We start from the raw sequence: 23326 nt of genomic DNA on the forward strand, positions 1-23326 counted from the left end.
ATTTCAAGTGATTGATGATTAGTCCATGTGTCTGGTCCCTGTTTATCACAGCAAGGGGTGTAACACAAAACAAAATATCTGTACTCGAGATTCGTACTCCAGCTTACCTTACTAAAAGTCTGAACAAACCTGTATGATGTTCTTTCCACCTTATTACCTAGAACAAACCTGTATGATGTTCTTTCCACCTTATTTCCTATAACAAACCTGTATGATGTTCTTTCCACCTTATTCCTTATCTTATCACTTACATGTTCTATTTCCTATTTCTGTTCATTGCCTCTGCTTATTTCCATTATTCTCCCTTTGCCTTATTTCTTCTTACTCTTTCACTGACTCCAATCAAATTCCCTATATTTTGTTTCACTTATTCTTCTTTCCTTCCTTTCTTTCCTTTTCTCATATTCTCTTCTTTCTTGCTAAAGATACAATATACATTAAGATTTGCTAAAGATACAATATACATTAAGATGCAAGACATTTTCATTATGCGATTAAAAAAATAACATTCCTTTCCTTTCTTGTGAGATTCTGTGAAACTTGTCCCGAACTTCTAGTCTTGCTTGGTATTGTTCCCATACACAAAACCACATATGAAATCCATGTGTAATGTCATTTAAGATGCTATAAAGGTAAGTTAATAACATTAGGTCAGGTACAAAGAGTTTTCCCACATACCCCAGTACTGCATGACATGTAAATATATCTTATCTTAGATCACTGCACAATACATTGTATATGATTTGATGATACAATACAGTATAACCTGTCTTAAACTGGACGTCACCAGGACCAGTATATTTGGTCGGTATAACGAGGTTTCCAAATTATACAGGTTTTATAACTTACAAAGGAAAATTCTACATTCAATTATACCAGAATACACAGGGATCTGGATAAGACAAGGGCCAGAATACACAGGGATCTGGATAAGACAAGGGTCAGAATACACAGGGATCTGGATAAGACAAGGGCCAGAATACACAGGGATCTGGATAACACAAGGGCCAGAATACACAGGGATATGAATAAAACAAGGGCCAGAATACACAGGGATCTGGATAAGACAAGGGCCAGAATATACAAGGATCTGGATAAGACAAGAGCCAGAATACACAGGGATATGAATAAGACAAGGGCCAGAATACACAAGGATCTGGATAAGACAAGAGCCAGAATACACAGGGATCTGAATAAGACAAGGGCCAGAATACACACAGATCTGGATAAGACAAGGGCCAGAATATACAAGGATCTGGATAAGTCAAGGGCCAGAATACACAGGGATCTGAATAAGACAAGGGCCAGAATACACAGGGATCTGGATAAGACAAGGGCCAGAATACACACGGATCTGGATAAGACAAGGGCCAGAATACACAGGGATATGAATAAGACAAGGGCCAGAATACACAGGGATCTGGATAAGACAAGGGCCAGTTTGGGCAAGTTATACTGTATTGTCTTAACATATTACATACAGGAATTTTTATCTTAACACATACAAACAAAAAATTTCAGGTTTTATTTTTAAAAAGATGTTTTCAATCTCAAAACATAATACTGATGCTCTTGCTTGTTGTATCTCAACAAAGACAGGGTTGACACCATACACACTATAGCACACATTTTGTAATAGCAAGCACATGCAAGCATGGTGCTTGCTATCTATATGGTGTTTTAAAAGCAATAACTATATAGTAAGTGCAATATCTAGGGATGTGGAGTATCAGCTAAAATGTTGAGAATGTTGATTACAGTTGACAAGTGTATACATCATGATCCCAAAATCCTACCTTTGATAGCAGTTTTATTTTTATCAAAAATAAAACAAAACTTTTTGGAAGTTAATTCATATATAAAAAAACAAACCTGTTTCCTTTCGAATGCATATAAGATATATATTCAGTGTACATGAGAACATAGAACAATATAAATATAGGCTGCCTGCAATAAAATCATAAATATAAGAATAAGTGCATAAATAGGTGGCAGTAATATCATACAAATAATACGGTGTGAAAGTGATGTATAATTACAGAAACAAATAATAGAAAACAATATCAAAAGGTCAATAAAAACATCCCTTAACATAATCTTTCCTTTACCTGGTATTTTATAAAAAAAAAAATAAGATCACGGCAGTTCTTATTGGTGTAAGTTTCTTAAATTGTATAGGGGCTAATCTTGTTAAATTACCAAATACATAGATTAATGCCCATATTGATTTTGAATGGCAGTGGATTAAGACATTTAACTAATGTACTGATATTTTTTGACTAAAAAAAGTATTTTACAAACAGGTAATTTCTGAAACTTTTCTTTTTAAATTTTTCTTACATCAAATACTTTTTAATGATATGTGTTATATGTCTCCAGTGGCGTCGCTAGCAGTTGAAGAATGTGCACGCTAATACTGATCCAGCGCCGAAGGCGCGAAAAAAAAAAAAATTGAGGGGGGGGGGGGGGCCGGGGTTCCTCCCCCGGGAAAACAATACGATCAAGAATGGCTGAGATGAATTTTACAATGCATTTTGATGATTTTAAAGCGCTCTTAACATGGCAATTTTTCGATGAAAGAACACGAGAACGGATTACATATTGCAAATCGAAAGTTACTTACGTTTTGAAATCATGATTGTAAATGTCGTCACATAATTATAATTTTTTTTATAATGAATTCAACTCTCTGATTGGCAGATTCTTTTTCATTATATACTATGAAGTAAAATTCCGAGAATGGCGCGAAAATCCGACGTATTCATGACGTCACAATAGAGACGTAGATGTTGCGTATTTTGAAAAAAAATAATCTATTATCTATTGCAAACAAAATTTCTTTCATACCTCTATAAAGTTTAAAAATAGTAACATCAATGCTTAAATGGGAACATGTTAATTTCTTTATGCTTGTAAGTGCTGACACCCTCATTTGATTATCTGTACGCATGAAAAAACGCATGGCTGTAAGTTCAAGGGAGACTAATGAAGATTGAACACCTATTTTACTGTGATAGCGACGACATACAATTTTATCATAGTTCAATGTAATAGCATCCTCCTGTTTTTCTGCGCATCAAAATTAGGCCAACTACATGAAGCACAACCATCATCATTCTTACTCTCTTCTTTCGGCTTAAAAAACCCGTATTTTCTTACATATGCTCGCGGCCCTTTTCATTTTTATGTGTTAACAACTTTTTCAATCGGAACTCCTCAGATGTAAATCATAATGTACGAGAGTTGTATCCAAAGCGTTCCGAGTGGAAACGGAACCGAAACATAAATTTCCGGAAAAAATAAACCTTAAAATAAAATGTGATCCAGATAACAAATGTTAGTCTCTTTTTCTAGGTGTATTTAGGTCTATGACTTACAAAAAACAAGCATGACTTTTTTTAGAATTGATTGATGTGCATGCAGTTGCGTTTTTGCGTCAATGGCAGCGACGCCACTGGTCTCTATGAAAGATTTTGGTGTATATACGTTGAGTAGATTGAAGCATCAGAATTTGTTATTATATTTATTGTTAGTACAATCATCTGTCACAAATTCCAAATCCTCGTGTAGTTATACTGACAGGAATGTATTCAATGGAGGTGATTGTTGTATAAGTATATATTGGTAAGATACTTTTACAATAACTTATATGATACATTAAAAATATATACCAATATAACTGTATACTGAATATAAATCTAAATACATGCCTGAGTTAATAATATGACTTGGTAATACACTTGGTTTAAAATTTGTATATGAGAAATGTTGTTATATATTACACCTAGTATACATACCCCCGATATATACCAATTTACCAATTCAAAATTCATATACGTTAAAGACTAGATATGGCTTACTCTAAATTTGTCTTCAGTGTAAATCTATTCCTACTAGATTTCTAACTCTGAAACATATTGTTTTATTAATACAATCAGTATAATTAAAATCTTTAAGATAGTTGCATAGTTCACATGCATATGATAAAAAAGTTACATTACCCAAATTAAGCTGGTATTCATTTAATAATAAATATTTTCCAAGAAATAAAACCAAACTGTATGTAGTACTAGAATGATTTAAGTTGCAAGTTTGAATACATATTTAACAGGTATATTTTCAAGAAAAAAATGAAATGATCGCATTGCTCGTATTCATTTCCCCGTTTACAACAATACTACACTTACTACTTATTACACATAATTTCAATTCTTAATCTCTATATATTCTATTTGGGATTGGGATCATGTTTAAACAGATTCTGAAAACTAATAAATACCGTTCTATTCATATTAGCAATCAAACTCGCATACATGCAAACTTTTAACAAATATTTTCATGCTACCAGGTACTTTCTTTCATATGAAACATTGGCATCGTGAGCATAAAAAAATAAATAATGAACAACAATTTGGTGTACATAATACACACATCATTGCATGCTCCCACATACACGCACACACTAACAAGGTTGCAATCTTTATGATGGTTTTTTTTTTTTTTTACAACAAGCAAACATGTGACCTCTGATGATTTTACATGAGATCTTGACGCCCACCAAAGAATAATCTACGTCTGACAATGGAAAGAGGGATCTTTTCTCTACTTTTCAAACTTTTACTTCATATTACTACATATGAAATTTGCAAAAAATCCTTAGAGAGTGTGCCCTCTTGTTAAAATCAGTCCCAAAATGCGATATGCACAACTAGACCCCTTGGGAAACCTACCCATGAAATTTGAGACAGATCCCTTCAGTACTTTCTGATAAATAACGGTAACAAACTTCAATTATCATAATCCAAGATGGTGGCTTCGGCCATCTTAATGACCAATCAGTCCAAAAATGTAATATGTATAACTAGGGACCTCAGGGAACCAGCACATGAAATTTGAGACAGACCACTTCTCTATTTCTGAGAAAGAGCGGTATCAAACTTCAATTGTCCAACTCCAAGCCTGTTGGCAATCTTGTTGACGATCGGTCCAAAAATGCAATATGCACAACTAGGATCCCAGGGGAACCTACATGTGAAATTTGAGAGAGATCCCTTACACGCTTTCTGAGAAATATCGGTAACAAACTTTAACTATCAAAATCCAATATAGCTGCCTGGCAGACATCTTGTCGACTAATCAATCTCAATGTTAATGGACAAAAGGACGGACGGAAGGATGGACGACGGTTGAAAAGTGATTTGAAAAGCCAACCATCTGATGATGGTGGCTAAAAATATCACACTTGAGATAAATTTTACGACATGGTTTTTTTGCTAACAATTTTCGATATATCAGATATATCCGCCCATCACCTGCTAAGCATTAAGCTGAATCACGGATATGTCATTCTTAGCCAAAACGTCTATAGTTATAAATCTCTCAAAGCTTAATCATAAATAACATTATGAAAATGTCATTTTCTGTATCCATGGGTTTTACATGTACAACTCTCTCAGTCTCTAAACTATTACTAATAAGATGAAAATCTAATTTTCTGTCATCACAGATTTTACAGGTCTCTCATAAGTTACTCTTACTATTAACATAATTAAAATTAAACATGAAAGACCATATCTAGTCTATTCATAATATCCATGGGGAATATGTGATCGTCTCAAAATGTCACGATCATTATGAATTAAGTGAGTGTAGTCTACAAAATGGCGTTAACAGAATTGTTTACAAGAATTTGAACACATCAGAATTGGTACTTAACTTATTAGAGTAACCATGCTTTTGTGAGACATACTTACTAGAAAACAGTATGAATTAACAGACAAGCACTTGGTTTCTCTATTCATACATCTATATAAATTCAACCATTACTCTTTTTGTATTAAGCTAATGGAATCCAAACTACTGACAACTGTAAAGATCATTTGTTTTATATGCAGAATTTTCTAATGTAACTCATTCACCCCTGAAGACATATTTGGACTATTCTAAATCTAAGACAAGATCGGTCCATTATGAAATTTAAGGGGTAAATGACTTAATGGTATTGTTAATTAAAATTGCATGTCATTAACTTAGGTGAATAATATCAATGATGACACAACATTGAAAACCTCCTTCTAAAGGTAGATGGAACCAAGAAAACAATTTTGACATGATGCAGATGCATTTCTACTATTGGTAGATATACCATATTCAACCTAATAAATGCCCACTATGACAAAAATATATAGGAGAGGGGCACTTATTGGGACTAACTTGTACAGATTTACACCACAAAACCATTAACATCTGTAAGTGTAAGGGGAGTTAAGACCAAACAGGGACATGGGCATTAATCGATAGGGACATACTGGTAGGCATTTATTAGGGCAAATATGGTACTTACATATATCTGTGGATTGACCAAAGGTTTTTGACCACCAGTCAGTGTGGTCAGACTGCAGGGCTAGTATAGTTATTAGGCAGTGATCTTGTTAAAGCAGCCTCCTCCTTTCTCAACTCGGGCTTGAGACCGGCTACGGCGGAGTTGAACCATTAAGATATAAGATGACCACAATTTCATGTCTGTAGAGAACAAATTAGTTTTCTTGCTTTGTCACTTCACATACTTTCTGTCCTAGTACTGTACAACTCTCTGAAAAATAAACAGAGAATTTTGCCAATCAATGCATTTAAGAAGTGATTTAATGAATGATTCAATGAAGCAAAGAAACAAGGAAATACTGACAAAGCTTGTATACATTGTAGTAGCAGGCAAATTTTAACAAGAGTTACCTCCCTTGATGTGTTTTTATGTACATCCATTTTTGCAGCGAGTGATATACTATTCATTTAAAAATTTCTGACACAAGTTTTTATTCTAAAATTTCATAAACCAAATATAACGAGTCATACAGATAAAACATGTTCTGACAATCTGTCATTTTTCTCATAAACATACAACCTGTATCCCACCCATCCCCTCAGAGATCTATAAAACAGATAATCAAAATCTCACCAGCTTCTATGTGGTCAACAATTACTAAATTCACCTGCAATAGCAACCTACCTATAAACTCTATGACGATCTTTGGTTTGCTCTTCCACACGACACCCAAAACGTAGACCGGTATACCGGAGAGGACAATGACGACGGCCATTCCAGTGTCATACGGAGCAGCGTACAGTGGTACGATTAACAGGAACAGCACAAATACAAGGAACAAGAAGGGTACAAACAGTGGGAACTAAAATAAAACAATTATATAATATTAATTAATTATCAAATCTTGTATCATATACTATAGTATAACAGAGGGAACTAAAATAAAACATTTATATAATATTAATTAATTATCAAATCTTGTATCGTATACTATAGTATAACAGAGGGAACTAAAATAAAACAATTATATAATATTAATTAATTATCAAATCTTGTATCATATCGTATACTATAGTATAACAGAGGGAACTAAAATAAAACATTTATATAATATTAATTAATTATCAAATCTTGTATTGTATACTATAGTATAACAGTGGAAACTAAAATAAAACATTTATATAATATTAATTAATTATCAAATCTTGTATTGTATACTATAGTATAACAGTGGAAACTAAAATAAAACATTTATATAATATTAATTAATTATCAAATCTTGTATTGTATACTATAGTATAACAGTGGAAACTAAAATAAACATTATATATATTATTATTTCAATCTGTATCTATACATATATAACATTGGAACTAAATAAACAATTATATAATATTAATTAATTATCAAATCTTGTATTGTATACTATAGTATAACAGTGGAAACTAAAATAAAACAATTATATAATATTAATTAATTATCAAATCTTGTATCATATACTATAGTATAACAGAGGGAACTAAAATAAAACAATTATATAATATTAATTAATTATCAAATCTTGTATCGTATCGTATACTATAGTATAACAGAGGGAACTAAAATAAAACAATTATATAATATTGATTAATTATCAAATCTTGTATTGTATACTATAGTATAACAGTGGAAACTAAAATAAAACAATTATATAATATTAATTAATTATCAAATCTTGTATCGTATCGTATACTATAGTATAACAGAGGGAACTAAAATAAAACAATTATATAATATTGATTAATTATCAAATCTTGTATTGTATACTATAGTATAACAGTGGAAACTAAAATAAAACAATTATATAATATTAATTAATTATCAAATCTTGTATCATATCGTATACTATAGTATAACAGAGGGAACTAAAATAAAACAATTATATAATATTAATTAATTATCAAATCTTGTATCATATACTATAGTATAACAGTTGGAACTAAAATAAAACAATTATATAATATTAATTAATTATCAAATCTTGTATCGTATACTATAGTATAACAGAGGGAACTAAAATAAAACAATTATATAATATTAATTAATTATCAAATCTTGTATCATATACTATAGTATAACAGTTGGAACTAAAATAAAACAATTATATAATATCAATTAATTATCAAAATCAATGTTTAATTTGTTTCTGAATCATTGACATATTTATCTTTTGTATCAAAACAACCTTGATTTTTTTTTTATCTTTATTAATACAAAACTAATTAAACAGAGTAATGAAATCACACAAAATAAAAATAAATTCCAAATCTTGAAATTTAAATAATACTTATACTCTTGACATATATGTATGTAATTTCATTACATTAAGACACCTAAACGGTTCACATTGGGTTATGTTTCATGGAAGTGAAACAGTTACCTTGATTGGACGATGTCTATCAGGCTGTGTGAATCGTAAGTAGATGAGATTGACGATGGACATTCCGACAGACAACCACTGGACAAAGCTCATGTAGTTGATAAGAGAGGAAACATCATCAGCTATCAACATGATCAGTGAAAGAGCGCCCTGATAAAAAAATACATTACATGGTATACATGATAAAAAAATTACATTACATGGTATACATGAGTAACCATTGACAAAAATGAAATTGGAAAAAAGACATGAATCGCTAATAACTTTGGCTTTAAAAGTTCCCTCTCAGTTTCTTATCTCATTCACCCCTGAAAATTATAGTGAACTGTTCAAGTCTTTGAATCAGAAGAGTTCCAAAGTGTGTTCAGGGGTGGACAAGTTACAGTTTTTATACCTAAAACCCTCACACAATACTGACTGATGTGTGTCTTCAGGGGTGGACAAGTTACAGTTTTCATACCTAAAACCCTCACACAATACTGACTGATGTGTGACTTCAGGGGTGGAAAAGTTACAGTTTTCATACCTAAAACCCTCACACAATACTGACTGATGTGTGACTCCAAGGGTGGACAAGTTACAGTTTTTATACCTAAAACCCTCACACAATACTGACTGATGTGTGACTTCAGGGGTGGACAAGTTACAGTTTTCATACCTAAAACCCTCACACAATACTGGCTGATGTGCCCATCCTTTCAATACTATTAACCTATGCCCATTGGTTATTTATCAAAACATTTAAATTAATCATTGGACATTATTGCTGGAGATACACCACATCTTTTGACTTTGCCCTTCGGTGAACTCTAATACCCGGTAATATATAATCATCATAGATAGACAAGTCACATGTGCTTATTACCACTTTGAGAAATTTTAGATTTACCGGTAATCTTTTTGTGTTATTTGGAATGGAGTTTTTCTTCCTTATTTTGAATTAGGTGTTGAGCCTTTGTTCTTTATTTATTTGAAACTACTGTGTATATATTTGCCTTCATGAAAACCTTAAATTTTCTCAAAATTTTCAGTTTTTCACTTTTAAGTAAAATCTAAACTTATTTCAAAAGAGAAAGGAATTATCAGCAGTTCTTGAATTTACTAAGACAAAAGACTAATAGCACCAATAAATATATTGGGAGAGATGCATGGCCACTTTGGGTTGTTTTGTTATTTCAGAATATTGATTTAAAATGAAGCATTCCATGACATTGCACCTCAAAAAAGCAAATTTTGTCTTTCTTTAATCAGAGCTTGGTAGACTAAAACCTATCAGAAAGGATCAATATGATCAAAAGAGAAAATGGTTACCATATATAGTCATACATATGATAACCACTAAAAGCCTCTATATGCTAACCCATAACATGCCATCGTGTGCATTGTGTTTCTGGTCCAGTTAACTTTATGCGTTCTAGTAATTGTCTCTGTATGTCTTTACAAACACAGATGCTCCCAATATAATCAGCCCCAGTGTGTGGCTATGTCACTATTGATCTGGACACACACGTGATCAGTTTGTCGCGCAAGATGTTTTTTTTACATCTCGCCAACCTTGATGTTTATCTGATCAGAAACGTTTTAGTAATAAAACCCCTCATGTGGCACTTTCACAGAGATTCAGAATCCTATCCTGATGTAAAATCTCTACTGATGAAGGAGCACAGTTTGTGGACATGGAGTCAATATTCATTGAGGTTTTATAATACAAAAAGTTGTGATTGATTGTATGTATTAATTGTAAGTGACCTCAAAATGTTATCAATAACTTAAATCAGTGAAGTGACGTACCCTTCATGATAGCATCAAATCATATGCATGGCTAGACACCACTTATATTCATATACCAGCTATGTATTTATCATTATATTTTAAGTTATTTGATCTCTCTGACTGTAAAATCAATGTGTCAATAAAAACTTCATTGTTGAAGTGAAATATATTATCTATTCCATGTATTTTTAAAGCCTTTACCAGAAACATCATTATTCAGAATGCAATGTCCAATTTGTAACCATGTTTTTTGTCCAGAACATACGAGAATGTTAATTAGAATGTCTTATATTATTTAATCTTGCTTTTGTCTAGAACATGTATGAATATTAATTAGATAGAATGTCTTATATTACTCAATCATGTCTTTTGTCCAGAAAATGTGTGAATATGAATTAGAATGTCTTGCATATAAATGTTTCCATGAGCCTGGAGACTTACAGTAAACAACATAGCAGGCATGGGTGTGAAGCGACGATGATGGATCATAGACAGGAAATCAGGTAGATGTCCCTCTCGTGCTCCGACAAAGAACAATCTGTGAAGTCAAGAAAAATTTCCGTTAATAAAATAATCACTTGTTTTTATCAATCACACGCTTTCTTTTATTCAGTTTTCCTCCAAGGGTTCACACCAAATTGCTACATAGCTACTGTATGAAGTGATTTTATCACAGGAGTAAGTATAAGGTAAGCACCTATGTATACACTGATGTTCAAAATGTCTATGAAATATCATGAAGCTCATTTTGTAGTGCTACAGAAAAGGATGCATTTTGTATCTTATAAAAAGGGTTGAGAATTTGATGTTCATTGACACCTTTAAGTATATAAACAAATGATTGTGTGAGTATTAAAGATACATATTGTGTAAAAGTGACATAGATGTATGGCATGTTTAAGACTAATATCTATGCTAGACTTATTAACAAATAAAAGAAAAGAAAAAGACAAGTTTTGAGTCATTAAAGATATTTTCATCTAAGCAGAAGATATCTGTGGGAGCTGGTGATGGACTCCACTCTCACAGAATGTCTTCTAGATCTACAGCAGTAGTTGGCTCCTACAGCATATAGGGATGATATCTCAGTTAGCTAGATTGGTGTTCAAAACAACAAAGTTCACAAGGGTACCAGTAATATATTCAGTATCCTCTCCCATATGTACTGTCTAATTACACTTGTTACTGCCACTAGGGGGCAGCACCAGTATACATCAAAGTGTCTACTGTCATGGCAACCTGATGATGACAAATGGGAATTAAATGGAAGAGAGCTACTGTTCTCCTATGTGAACCCTCCCAATCAAAACCTATTACAAGTCACCTTGATCTGAATACTAATACAGGTACACAGTGTGATAACTTCACTTGTTTACAATCTAGTTGTCAAATTTAGTGTTAACTTAAGTTAATATGATGCACCTGTATATATATATCTTAAATGACAGTTCATTTTCATATAAGATTTTAGGAAATGAGTCTTTTAATCTTAGTTTAAATTTTTGTGAGCCTTGGCGAGCAAAAAACTAAGATACTTTTTATCACATAACTACACAACCTACTACATTTTGAAGAATCTCACGTCAGAATGCATAGCGAAAATCTAGCGGTGGCAGCCATTTGTCTTCAGGTGTGGATAAGTTAAGGACGTAGAAATCTAGATTACAGGTTTAAACTGAACTATTGTCATTTTTATGAAAAGCTATTGACTATTAATGTAAAAACAAACTAGAAATGTCACGATATGATGGACAGAAAACAATTTATGCATGTCATTTCATAATGAAAGAATAAAAATTTCTATGAAACAAAACCGCCATTAATTTTTTAACATTACAGATACACAAGATTTTATAATGCACAACACATGTTACAGCAAATATGTCACTTCTACATGTATGCTGGTTGTCTAGACGTTGAATATGTATTTCTGTATTTTTATTTTTTATTTTATTCATAACATGTCATATTTCATCTAAGCGATGCATTTCAAATCACGCAAGGTCAATCTGAAAATGAACAGGGTCAGAAATAATTTGAAAATCAGTTTTGTATAAATAAACAAGAGGCCCAGAGGGCCTGTATCGCTCACCTGGTTTGTAATGCCAATTAATGTTCTCAATACAGGTTCATTGTTTCTTTTCTGAAGGAATTTTAATATTAACCTCTAAATCCCCTATTGGGCCCCACCCCTCCCGCCCCCAGGGGGTCAGAGCCAAAATTTATACAAGTTCTGTTCCCCTTCCCCCAAGGATGTTTATGGCCAAATTTGGTCACAATCCAAGCAAAACTCTAGGACAAGAAGTGATTTATAGGATTTACCTCTATTTCCCCTATTGGGCCCCACCCGTCCTGCCCTCGGTGGGCCAGAGTCAAAATTTATACAAGTTCTGTTCCCCTTCCCCCAAGGATGTTTGTGGCCAAATTTGGTTACAATCCATGCCGAACTCTATGACTAGTAGCGATTTAAAGGATTTACCTCTATTTCCCCTATTGGGCCCCGCCCCTCCTGCCCCCGGGGGACCAGAGCCAAAATTTATACAAGTTCTGTTCCCCTTCCCCAAAGGATGTTTGTGGCCAAATTTGTTTACATTCCATTCAGAACTCTATGACTAGTAGCGATTTAAAGGATTTACCTCTATTTCCCCTATTGGGCCCCGCCCCTCCTGCCCCTAGGGGATCAGAGCCAAAATTTATACAAGTTCTGTTCCCCTTCTCCCAAGGATGTTTGTGGCCAAATTTGGTTACAATTCATGTAGAGCTCTAGGACAAGTAGAGATTTAAAGGATTTACCTCTATTTCCCCTATTTGGCCCCGCCCCTCCTGCCCCCGGGGGGTCAGAGCCAAAATTTATACAAGGTCTGTTCCCCCTCCCCAAGGATGTTTGTGGCCAAATTTGGTTACATTCCATTCAAAACTCTATGACTAGTAGCGATTTAAAGGATTTACCTCTATTACCCCTATTGGGCCCCGCCTCTCCTGCCCCCGGGGGACCAGAGCCAAAATTTATACAAGTTCTGTTCCCCTTCCCCCAAGGATATTTGTGGCCAAATTTGGTTACATTCCATTCATAACTCTATGACTAGTAGCGATTTAAAGGATTTACCTCTATTTCCCCTATTGGGCCCCGCCCCTCCTGCCCCCGGGGGACCAGAGTCAAATTTTACACAAGTTCTGTTCCCCTTCCCCCAAGGATGTTTGTGGCTAATTTTGGTTACAATCCATGCAGAACTCTAGGACAAGTAGCGATTTAAAGGATTTACCTCTATTACCCCTATTGGGCCCCGCCCCTCCTGCCCCTGGGGGACCAGAGCCAAAATTTATACAAGTTCTGTTTCCCCTCCCCCAAGGATGTTTGTGGTCAAATTTGGTTACAATCCATGCAGAACTCTATGACTAGTAGCGATTTAAAGGAAATGTTGACGGACGGACGGACGACGGACGCCGCGCCATGACATAAGCTCACAGGCCCTTCGGGCCAGGTGAGCTAATAAAAAGGATTTAACCATGTACAGTGAAACCTTACTATCACAAATTTTGGTTTTGCAGTTTAACTACCAGGTATTATCATATATACTGGACATAGGTTTGATAGTAGAAACCCAGAAATTCTAAATTGTAAACAGGAAATGTATACCCAACCTCATTGATCTGTTCGATAATATAAGATGATTTAAGATACCAATATATGAAGAAATATTGATATACTGTAGTACGTACTCTTCAAGGAATTAATGAAGAGTATTTCAGGAATAGGAGTTTGAGCTGTCATGCATTAATTTACATAAGGATAAGGAATGCTGGGGTTAAGAGGGGTTTATAAGTGTTTCCTACATATAATGACATGCAATTTTATGATTTATGTTAAGAAAATAAGTATAACCACACGGAAATATTCAGATGTTGTAACAGGCAAATGGCTATATCTGTAATTTCTATATTTAAATTGAGAGATGACTAATTATATATGTACAATATCTGTGAGGTCTAGCTGACAGTGTAGATAATTACAGTATAGAAGTTCACATTGACCACAGAACACATCACAACATGTCACTTTTATCAGGATGCCATTTCTAACTTTCTGGTTACGAGGGCCATGCAGTTCAGACACAACTAATTCATTAAGATCATACAGGAAATGTTCAACCACAACTAATTGCACATTAAACTTATTACAGCTACATTAAATGTACAAGCATCAAAGGATGAAAAACACTTGATCGGACTGACATGCACATGATAGGTATACATTTTCTAGGTAGTTCGGTTCAGACATGTGCAACTTGTCATGGGCAAGTTTGATGTTACTATTTTATATAATGTCTATAATGTTTGATTAAACCCAGTCTTCCTGCCTACACCATCCTGATCTCTCTATAGTCCTGAGTCTTATTATCACAACTCTTTAAAAAAGGACAATTTCTTCACTGGTGACAGGTTTTGATGTAAGCTAATTGTATCCTGACTGATCACAATAGATCACAACCCATTTATCTTATACCGTTGGTTAATCATTGTAATAATTAGTTGTTATGATGTGTAGTAGTGGTTTTTGAACAAAATAAAACATGTGTTGTAACTAAAATATTACTCAAAGACATCTCAATTTACTGTATGAAGTATTCTTTATGGTATTTGTATACCTGAACTCAGATGAAGGTTTTGGTGGCAAAAAGGAGTTTCGAGTTTGCAATTAAATACTTATTAATAATACCAGGCAACTGTGAACCAGAAACAGAGGATGAGTGATCGAAAGTCCTAGACTTCAAGCACTTCAATATTCAAATGATCAGAGATGCCTACGACATATATATATATAAAGTCCCTAACGACGGGTAACAGGTAACTATCTCATATCACAAGAACATGAGAACTACATTGTATTCAACGTCCCCTCATCGCTATTCAGAATTTGAACTATTCTAGATAACAACTACACTAAATTAGACCACAATTAATAAGTGGGCTGTATTCAAATATCAGGGTATAAAAAATCATTGCAAAAATTTATACAAGTTCTGTTCCCCTTTCCCCAAGGATGTTTGTGGCCAAATTTGGTTACATTTCATGCAGAACTCTATGACTAGTAGCGATTTAAAGGATTTACCTCTATTTCCCCTATTGGGCCCCGCCCCTCCTGCCCCCGGGGGGCCAGAGCCAAAATTTATACAAGTTCTGTTCCCCTTCCCCCAAGGATGTTTGTGGCCAAATTTGGTTACAATCCATGCAGAACTCTATGACTAGTAGCGATTTAAAGGATTTACCTCTATTTCCCCTATTGGGCCCGGCCCCTCCTGCCCCTGGGGGGCCAGAGCCAAAATTTATACAAGTTCTGTTTCCCTTCCCCCAAGGATGTTTGTGGCCAAATTTGGTTCCAATCCATGCAGAAATCTATGACTAGTAGCGATTTAAAGGATTTACCTCTATTTCCCCTATTGGGCCCCGCCCCTCCTGCCCCTCAAATATCAGGGTATAAAAAATCATTGCAGCTGTTGATTAAAAAATGTTTAAACTCTTGATCCGTACACATTCCGATTGGCTATATATCTGTTTTATAACTTTTAAAAAATTACTGGCGTGGAATAAAATTCCATATCCAAATACCAATGATTATACAACTTCAACAGCTGTTTCCAACTTCAAGACCTAAACATGAATCAGTATACATGACTATCATATCAATATATTGGACAGTGGAATTTGTGTACATATCAAAATAATTTACCTTCCAGATGTGAAGAGTAGACCATTCACACCTCCAAATGTGGAGAGCGACACAAATACTGGTACAATCCAAGCCATCACACTGAATACTTTGTATCCGAAGGTCTACAATGGCAAGTCCTCTTGTTAGTTGATCGAATACATAAGGAGAATATAACAAACTTCAAATTCTAATTTTACAGTTTTATTTAGAAATAAATAGTTTTATTTCATATGTTACAAAAGTCACTGCAGGTATATTTCAGATGAAACACCATCAACAAATTTTATAATTACTCACCACAGCAACGGCATTGGAGTTCAGCATCTCATAAGGGGAGATAATAGTGAGGTAGGCGATGTTTGTAAGGATGTATACCGCAGTTACTATGGGGATGGAGATATAGATGGCCCTGGGTAGGTTTCTGGAGGAAATCAACAGATTTATTAAAAAAAAAAAGACCACAGCAGTTTTATACATTGTTTCTATATCAATTTGTGGTTGCAATATTTTCTCTTTTTTCTTTTTAAAGTACCTTCAGTATAGATTAAGTAAAGCAATAATATGTACTGGAGTGAAAAATATTATAAGATATATAAAGATATCTGTATTCAATATGATAAGCATCTGTTACATGAAAAAGGCTGATTCTGGACACAGAATTTACAACACCTGTAGGATACAGCTTAGTATACAGAAGTATTACAATTTCTGAATTTCTTATATTGATTTCTATTACATCATAAATATTCTTAGGATTCATAATTCTTAACTTAATTTGTATTGAGTTTCGTGAAGAATTAATCAACTGATGGATGTACATGTTGGGTATTTATTTCTTGATGTGTAGGAAGTATGGAAAAGTTTTCTGATAAACATCCCATAATCTTAAAAGTTTGACATAACATGTACAAGGATCACCTATTCTGATATTGCCCTCCTCCCCCCACCAAAAAAAAAAAAAAAAAAAAAACATACAACAATACATATTAACCAAAATATTTCATTGATAACTTACTTGAAAGGATCAATCATTTCTTCTGTGACGAAATTCAAAAAATTCCTATTCAAATAAAAGTTTCATCATATTACCATCATATAACAATTAAGATCAAAGTTTCATGTTAATCAAGCAAACACAATTCACTGTGTGAATGTCTTAAACAAGTAACAGGACATGATTGTTGAATTTGTATAATGTGCTACCAGTAAATCGTGTGATGACATATGGCCATAACGTGCAATATACGGGAGCTGGTAAAATTGAAGTATTTATTTCAAAATAGAATTTTGTACACAGAATATTCTAACCAGAATCTCTTGTTATAAATGTAACAGGTCATAGGCACATAGATTTTACGTAATCTGCATGTAGCTATTTATAGTCTTATTGCCAACAAATACATTAATGCTTATGGCAAAACACAAGTTAAATGACACATATTTGACAAACCAAACTTATTTGTTTCACAAAGTTAAAATCAATCATGACCTGACCATTGGGCCTATATAGCTAAGGTTTGTCTGCCACATGCCCTACAACTCTGGGTTGAGAGTTCCAATAAAACCAATTTTTTTTAGTTGCTAGGTACTAGTCGTTGCTAGGTACTAGTCGTAGGTCTAGGTACTGGTCGTAGGTCATGTGTTTTCTCCCAGTACTCCAGGTTTCCTATACCTCATAAGCCTGGCCTATCCTTGAATGACCCTTGTCATTAACAGGACAAAGAGGTTAGTAGTTAGCATTAGAAGGGACAATTAGGATCACGAAGGGATATCGAGGGACAGAAACATTTGTCACATTGTCAGCCATGATTACATTTGTTTTGTACTTACCACCCAGCATAGGCAAACAGTCCATTGTACAAAGCCAGAGATATACCAGAAACATCACCTCCCTTTCCTGCGCTTGGTTGGAACGGATTCTCAAAGTATTCTGTTTCCCCTGTAATAAACAGTAATTTAAGTAGGATATTTACCTCGATAAGTCATATAGATTCACCATTTCATCATTTTTGAAAATTGTGAGTCCAACACAGAATCAACGAGTCCCAATACCCGGTATATCTATGAGTTCATAGGTCAAGACCAAACACAAAAATATTTGAATATCAAAATAATATGAAAAATCATTATCAAACAATAAATTATCAAATATTTAAAAAATAGACTCATTAAAAACATTTAAACATTGCTTTGGTGTTATTATTTAATGTTGCTGACGATGACATATATTGCTGACGACATGACTTACCTTGTCCAATAAGAACAAAGCCTGTGATGATTATGATTATCAGAGATAAGATCTTAGCGAGGTGAAGATTACTTACCTTGTGCAATAAGAACAAAGCCTGTGATGATTATGATTATCAGAGATAAGATCTTAGCCACAGTGAAGATGTCCTGTATCCTTGTGGCTGCCCGTACACTGTACACATTCACAAAGGTCAAGATACCTGGAAAGAAAACACCAACTAAGTCACTACACTGCAGTCAGTATTTTAAAACTACAAAGTGTGGGCTTCTATCTTGAAAAGCCATAAGATTTAGGACTACATGTATTTCAACACCACTAGACCATCATGCATATGGCCCCTGTATATCTTTGCAATAACATTCACGTTAACAGAATGTACCGGTATATATATCTTCAAGCTTCAAAACACAAAACAGTTTATGAACCCTATCAGTATAATATCCCTACTTTTTCTTTACTCTTACATTCAAATACATATGGAACACCAATGAGATACTCGAAGTCCCATTAGTGATCAGAAGTATGTTTAAATCTCGAAATGATAACCATCAAAATTAGTTACAGATCTTTAAAGTCGTGTTTTATTTCAAAGGTTAAGTTATAAGTCACTTTAAGATTTGCTTGGTTAATAAAGTAACAACTTTATCACCCATACACAAGATAACGTACCAATATAATCTGCACTAAAAAGTCATAAATGTGTCCAAGGTCTGAGTTTAATGAAATTGCAGGATGTTAAACTTGAAATGGTAAGAAGTATAAAGGGAAAAGTGGGAAAATCATGTCCATAGACACTTTGAATTTTGCTTTTGAAATCTTCTGTAAAAAAAGTTCTATATATTTCCTGGACGGGATGTCATACCCCTTAGGCCTCGTCATAAGATAGAAATTTGATCATGAGGCTAAACATGGTTAATGTTATTTATAGTAGTATAATTATAAAGAAAAAGCAGAAAAAATCAACCAAAAATGTACATAAATTGTCACAGAAGTTGTAAATCAAGTGTATTTATCGTTACATTTTGTCTTGTTAACAATTTAACAGGGTTTTTTTTTTTCCAATATAAGAGTACCAGCAGAATTAAGGAGAAAGATTAAAAATGATATAGGGTATACACTACAACATTTGTGAGCTATCTTGTGCCAAATCTGAAGAATCACGAGGACAGTTTTTTTTTTTTTTTTTTTTTTACAAAAAATATTATGTCACTGTCCTGTGTAAAAGTGAATTATGCATTGTAATACATAAATATATGGGTATATACAACAGTGGAGACGTCATACTGCCAGACTAATTTGTCAAAATGTCCATTTTTGTAGGCCAATGTCAGAACGATATTACAACAGGTGTTACTGAATAGCAAATGTATGTACATGTACAGGTAATTATGGTTTTATGTCAAAACAAATCAGGAATAAATTTAAAAGTTCAATGAACTTCTCCAAAATTAAAAATTAACCATTGTTACTTAAAATCCTTCCAAAAAAAAGACTCATTATATATCATTAGTTGGATTTGGTACTCTGCTGTTTCCGATCAACCTTTCACTCAAAGCGTCAGATTTGTCTTCAATATTTTATAACAAGATTATATATATTTAAATATTATATTTTAGCACTGCACTTCAGTAAGGTTGTTTAATTTCCGTTAGTTTGTATAAAAGTCTCTTTTATCAGTAAAATAAGATTGTATGTTAAACAAGATGTTATGTATGAGCCAGTGTTACACATTGTGATGTTTTGCAATAAAGGTAAGTCTGTAGAGCACGCAGTATGCTATTTGTTTAAAAAGAATACAAAACGACTGTGTATGAAAAAACAAATGTAAAAATATTTGAACAGAACTTATGTTTGTATAACACCTACTAGAAAACTGTAACAAGAGGCCCAGAGGGCATGTATCGCTCACCTGGTTTGTAATGCCAAGTAATGTTCTGAATACAGGTTCATTGTTTCTTTTCTGATGGAATTTTAATATTAACCTCTAAATCCCCTATTGAGCCCCACCCCTCCTGCCCCCAAGGGAGTCAGAGCCAAAAATTTATACAAGGTCTGGTTTCCCTTCCCCCAAGGATGTTTTATGGCCAAGTTGGTCAGAATCCAAGTAAAACTCTAGGACAAGTAGCGATTTATAGGATTTACCTCTATTTCCCCTATTGGGCCCCGTCCCACCTGCCCTCCGGGGGGACAAGAGACAAAATTATATACAAACTCAGTTCTTTCCCCTCCCCCAAGGATATTTCTGGCCAAATTTGGTTACATTCCATGTAGAACTCTATGACTAGTAGCGATTTAACGGATTTACCTCTATTTCCCCTACTTGGCCCCCCACCCTCTAGCCCCGGGGGGCCAGAGCCAAATTTATACAAGATCTGTTCCCCTTCCCCCAAGGATGTTTGTGACCAAAATTTGGTTACATTCCATACAGAACTCTATGACTAGTAGCGATTTAAAGGATTTACCTCTATTTCCTCTATTAGGCCCCGCCCCTCCTGCCCCCTGGGGACCAGAGCCAAAATTCATACAAGTTCTGTTCCCCTTTCAAAAAGGATGTTTGTGGCTAATTTTGGTTACAATCCATGCAGAACTCTAGGACAAGTAGCGATTTAAAGGATTTACCTCTATTTCCCCTATTTGGCCCCGCCCCTCCTGCCCCCGGGGGGTCAGAGCCAAAATTTATACAAGTTCTGTTCCCCTTCCCCCAAGGATGTTTGTGGCCAAATTTGGTTACAATCCATGTAGAACTCTATGACAAGTAGCGATTTAAAGGATTTACCTATATTTCCCCTATTGGGCCCCGCCCCTCCTGCCCCCGGGGGGGTCAGAGCAAAAATTTAAACAAGTTCTGTTCCCCTTCCTCCAAGGATGTTTGTGGCCAAATTTTGTTACATTCCATTCAGAACTCTATGACAAGTAGCGATTAAAAGATTTACCTATATTTCCCCTATTGGGCCCCGCCCCTCCTGCCCCCGGGGTGTCAGAGCCAAAATTTATACAAGTTCTGTTCCCCTTCCCCCAAGGATGTTTGTGGCAAAATTTGGTTACAATCCATGCAGAACTCTATGACTAGTAGCGATTTAAAGGAAATGTTGACGGACAGACGGACAGACGGACGACGGACGGACGGACGGACGACGGACGACGGACGGCCGCGCCATGACATAAGCTCACCGGCCCTTCGGGCCAGGTGAGCTAAAAAACATACAACAATACATATTAACCAAAATATTTCATTGATAACTTACTTGAAAGGATCAATCATTTCTTCTGTGACGAAATTCAAAAAATTCCTATTCAAATAAAAGTTTCATCATATTACCATCATATAACAATTAAGATCAAAGTTTCATGTTAATCAAGCAAACACAATTCACTGTGTGAATGTCTTAAACAAGTAACAGGACATGATTGTTGAATTTGTATAATGTGCTACCAGTAAATCGTCTGATGACATATGGCCATAACATGCAATATACGGGAGCTGGTAAAATTGAAGTATTTATTTCAAAATAGAATTTTGTACACAGAATATTCTAACCAGAATCTCTTGTTATAAATGTAACAGGTCATAGGCACATAGATTTTACGTAATCTGCATGTAGCTATTTATAGTCTTATTGCCAACTAATACATTAATGCTTATGGCAAAACACAAGTTAAATGACACATATTTGACAAACCAAACTTATTTGTTTCACAAAGTTAAAATCAATCATGACCTGACCATTGGGCCTATATAGCTAAGGTTTTGTCTGCCACATGCCCTACAACTCTGGGTTGAGAGTTCCAATAAAACCAATTTTTTTTAGTTGCTAGGTACTAGTCGTTGCTAGGTACTAGTCGTAGGTCTAGGTACTGGTCGTAGGTCATGTGTTTTCTCCCAGTACTCCAGGTTTCCTATACCTCATAAGCCTGGCCTATCCTTGAATGACCCTTGTCATTAACAGGACAAAGAGGTTAGTAGTTAGCATTAGAAGGGACAATTAGGATCACGAAGGGATATCGAGGGACAGAAACATTTGTCACATTGTCAGCCATGATTACATTTGTTTTGTACTTACCACCCAGCATAGGCAAACAGTCCATTGTACAAAGCCAGAGATATACCAGAAACATCACCTCCCTTTCCTGCGCTTGGTTGGAACGGATTCTCAAAGTATTCTGTTTCCCCTGTAATAAACAGTAATTTAAGTAGGATATTTACCTCGATAAGTCATATAGATTCACCATTTCATCATTTTTGAAAATGGTGAGTCCAACACAGAATCAACGAGTCCCAATACCCGGTATATCTATGAGTTCATAGGTCAAGACCAAACACAAAAATATTTGAATATCAAAATAATATGAAAAATCATTATCAAACAATAAATTATCAAATATTTAAAAAATAGACTCATTAAAAACATTTAAACATTGCTTTGGTGTTATTATTTAATGTTGCTGACGATGACATATATTGCTGACGACATGACTTACCTTGTCCAATAAGAACAAAGCCTGTGATGATTATGATTATCAGAGATAAGATCTTAGCGAGGTGAAGATTACTTACCTTGTGCAATAAGAACAAAGCCTGTGATGATTATGATTATCAGAGATAAGATCTTAGCCACAGTGAAGATGTCCTGTATCCTTGTGGCTGCCCGTACACTGTACACATTCACAAAGGTCAAGATACCTGGAAAGAAAACACCAACTAAGTCACTACACTGCAGTCAGTATTTTAAAACTACAAAGTGTGGGCTTCTATCTTGAAAAGCCATAAGATTTAGGACTACATGTATTTCAACACCACTAGACCATCATGCATATGGCCCCTGTATATATCTTTGCAATAACATTCACGTT

General features: G+C 34.4%; 2 protein-coding genes across 2 annotated transcripts in view; one reads left to right on the plus strand and one right to left on the minus strand.

The window, feature by feature from the left end:
* Positions 1-1024: 1024 nt before the first annotated feature.
* LOC138316649 (apolipoprotein E-like) lies at positions 1025-2414 on the plus strand. Its single transcript, XM_069258322.1, has 2 exons — positions 1025-1445; positions 2380-2414. The coding sequence occupies exons 1-2, from the start codon at positions 1025-1027 to the stop codon at positions 2412-2414; spliced, it is 456 nt and encodes a 151-aa protein (XP_069114423.1).
* A 1404-nt stretch (positions 2415-3818) lies between these two features.
* LOC138315578 (large neutral amino acids transporter small subunit 1-like) overlaps positions 3819-23326 on the minus strand; it is a 50508-nt gene continuing 31000 nt past the window's right edge. Inside the window, exons 4-12 of the mRNA XM_069256698.1 lie at positions 23031-23156; positions 22537-22645; positions 21721-21765; positions 16522-16645; positions 16243-16346; positions 10956-11052; positions 8742-8891; positions 7007-7184; positions 3819-6592 (exon numbers count right to left, since the gene is read on the minus strand). Coding sequence (XP_069112799.1) covers positions 6537-6592; positions 7007-7184; positions 8742-8891; positions 10956-11052; positions 16243-16346; positions 16522-16645; positions 21721-21765; positions 22537-22645; positions 23031-23156 — 989 coding nt within the window. The 3' untranslated portion in view covers positions 3819-6536. The remainder of the gene's footprint in view (positions 6593-7006; positions 7185-8741; positions 8892-10955; positions 11053-16242; positions 16347-16521; positions 16646-21720; positions 21766-22536; positions 22646-23030; positions 23157-23326) is intronic.

The sequence above is a fragment of the Argopecten irradians genome, chromosome 2 (assembly GCF_041381155.1).
Source record: "Argopecten irradians isolate NY chromosome 2, Ai_NY, whole genome shotgun sequence".
In the NCBI taxonomy this organism is placed as follows: Eukaryota; Metazoa; Mollusca; class Bivalvia; order Pectinida; family Pectinidae; genus Argopecten; species Argopecten irradians.

Bases quoted from the DNA above. Each gene is read 5' to 3' on its own strand.
- LOC138316649 (XM_069258322.1), top strand. From the start codon at position 1,025: ATGAATAAAACAAGGGCCAGAATACACAGGGATCTGGATAAGACAAGG. The intron at 1,446-2,379 runs GCAAGTTATACT...ATATGTCTCCAG, and splicing joins TAAGACAAGGGCCAGTTTGG to TGGCGTCGCTAGCAGTTGAA.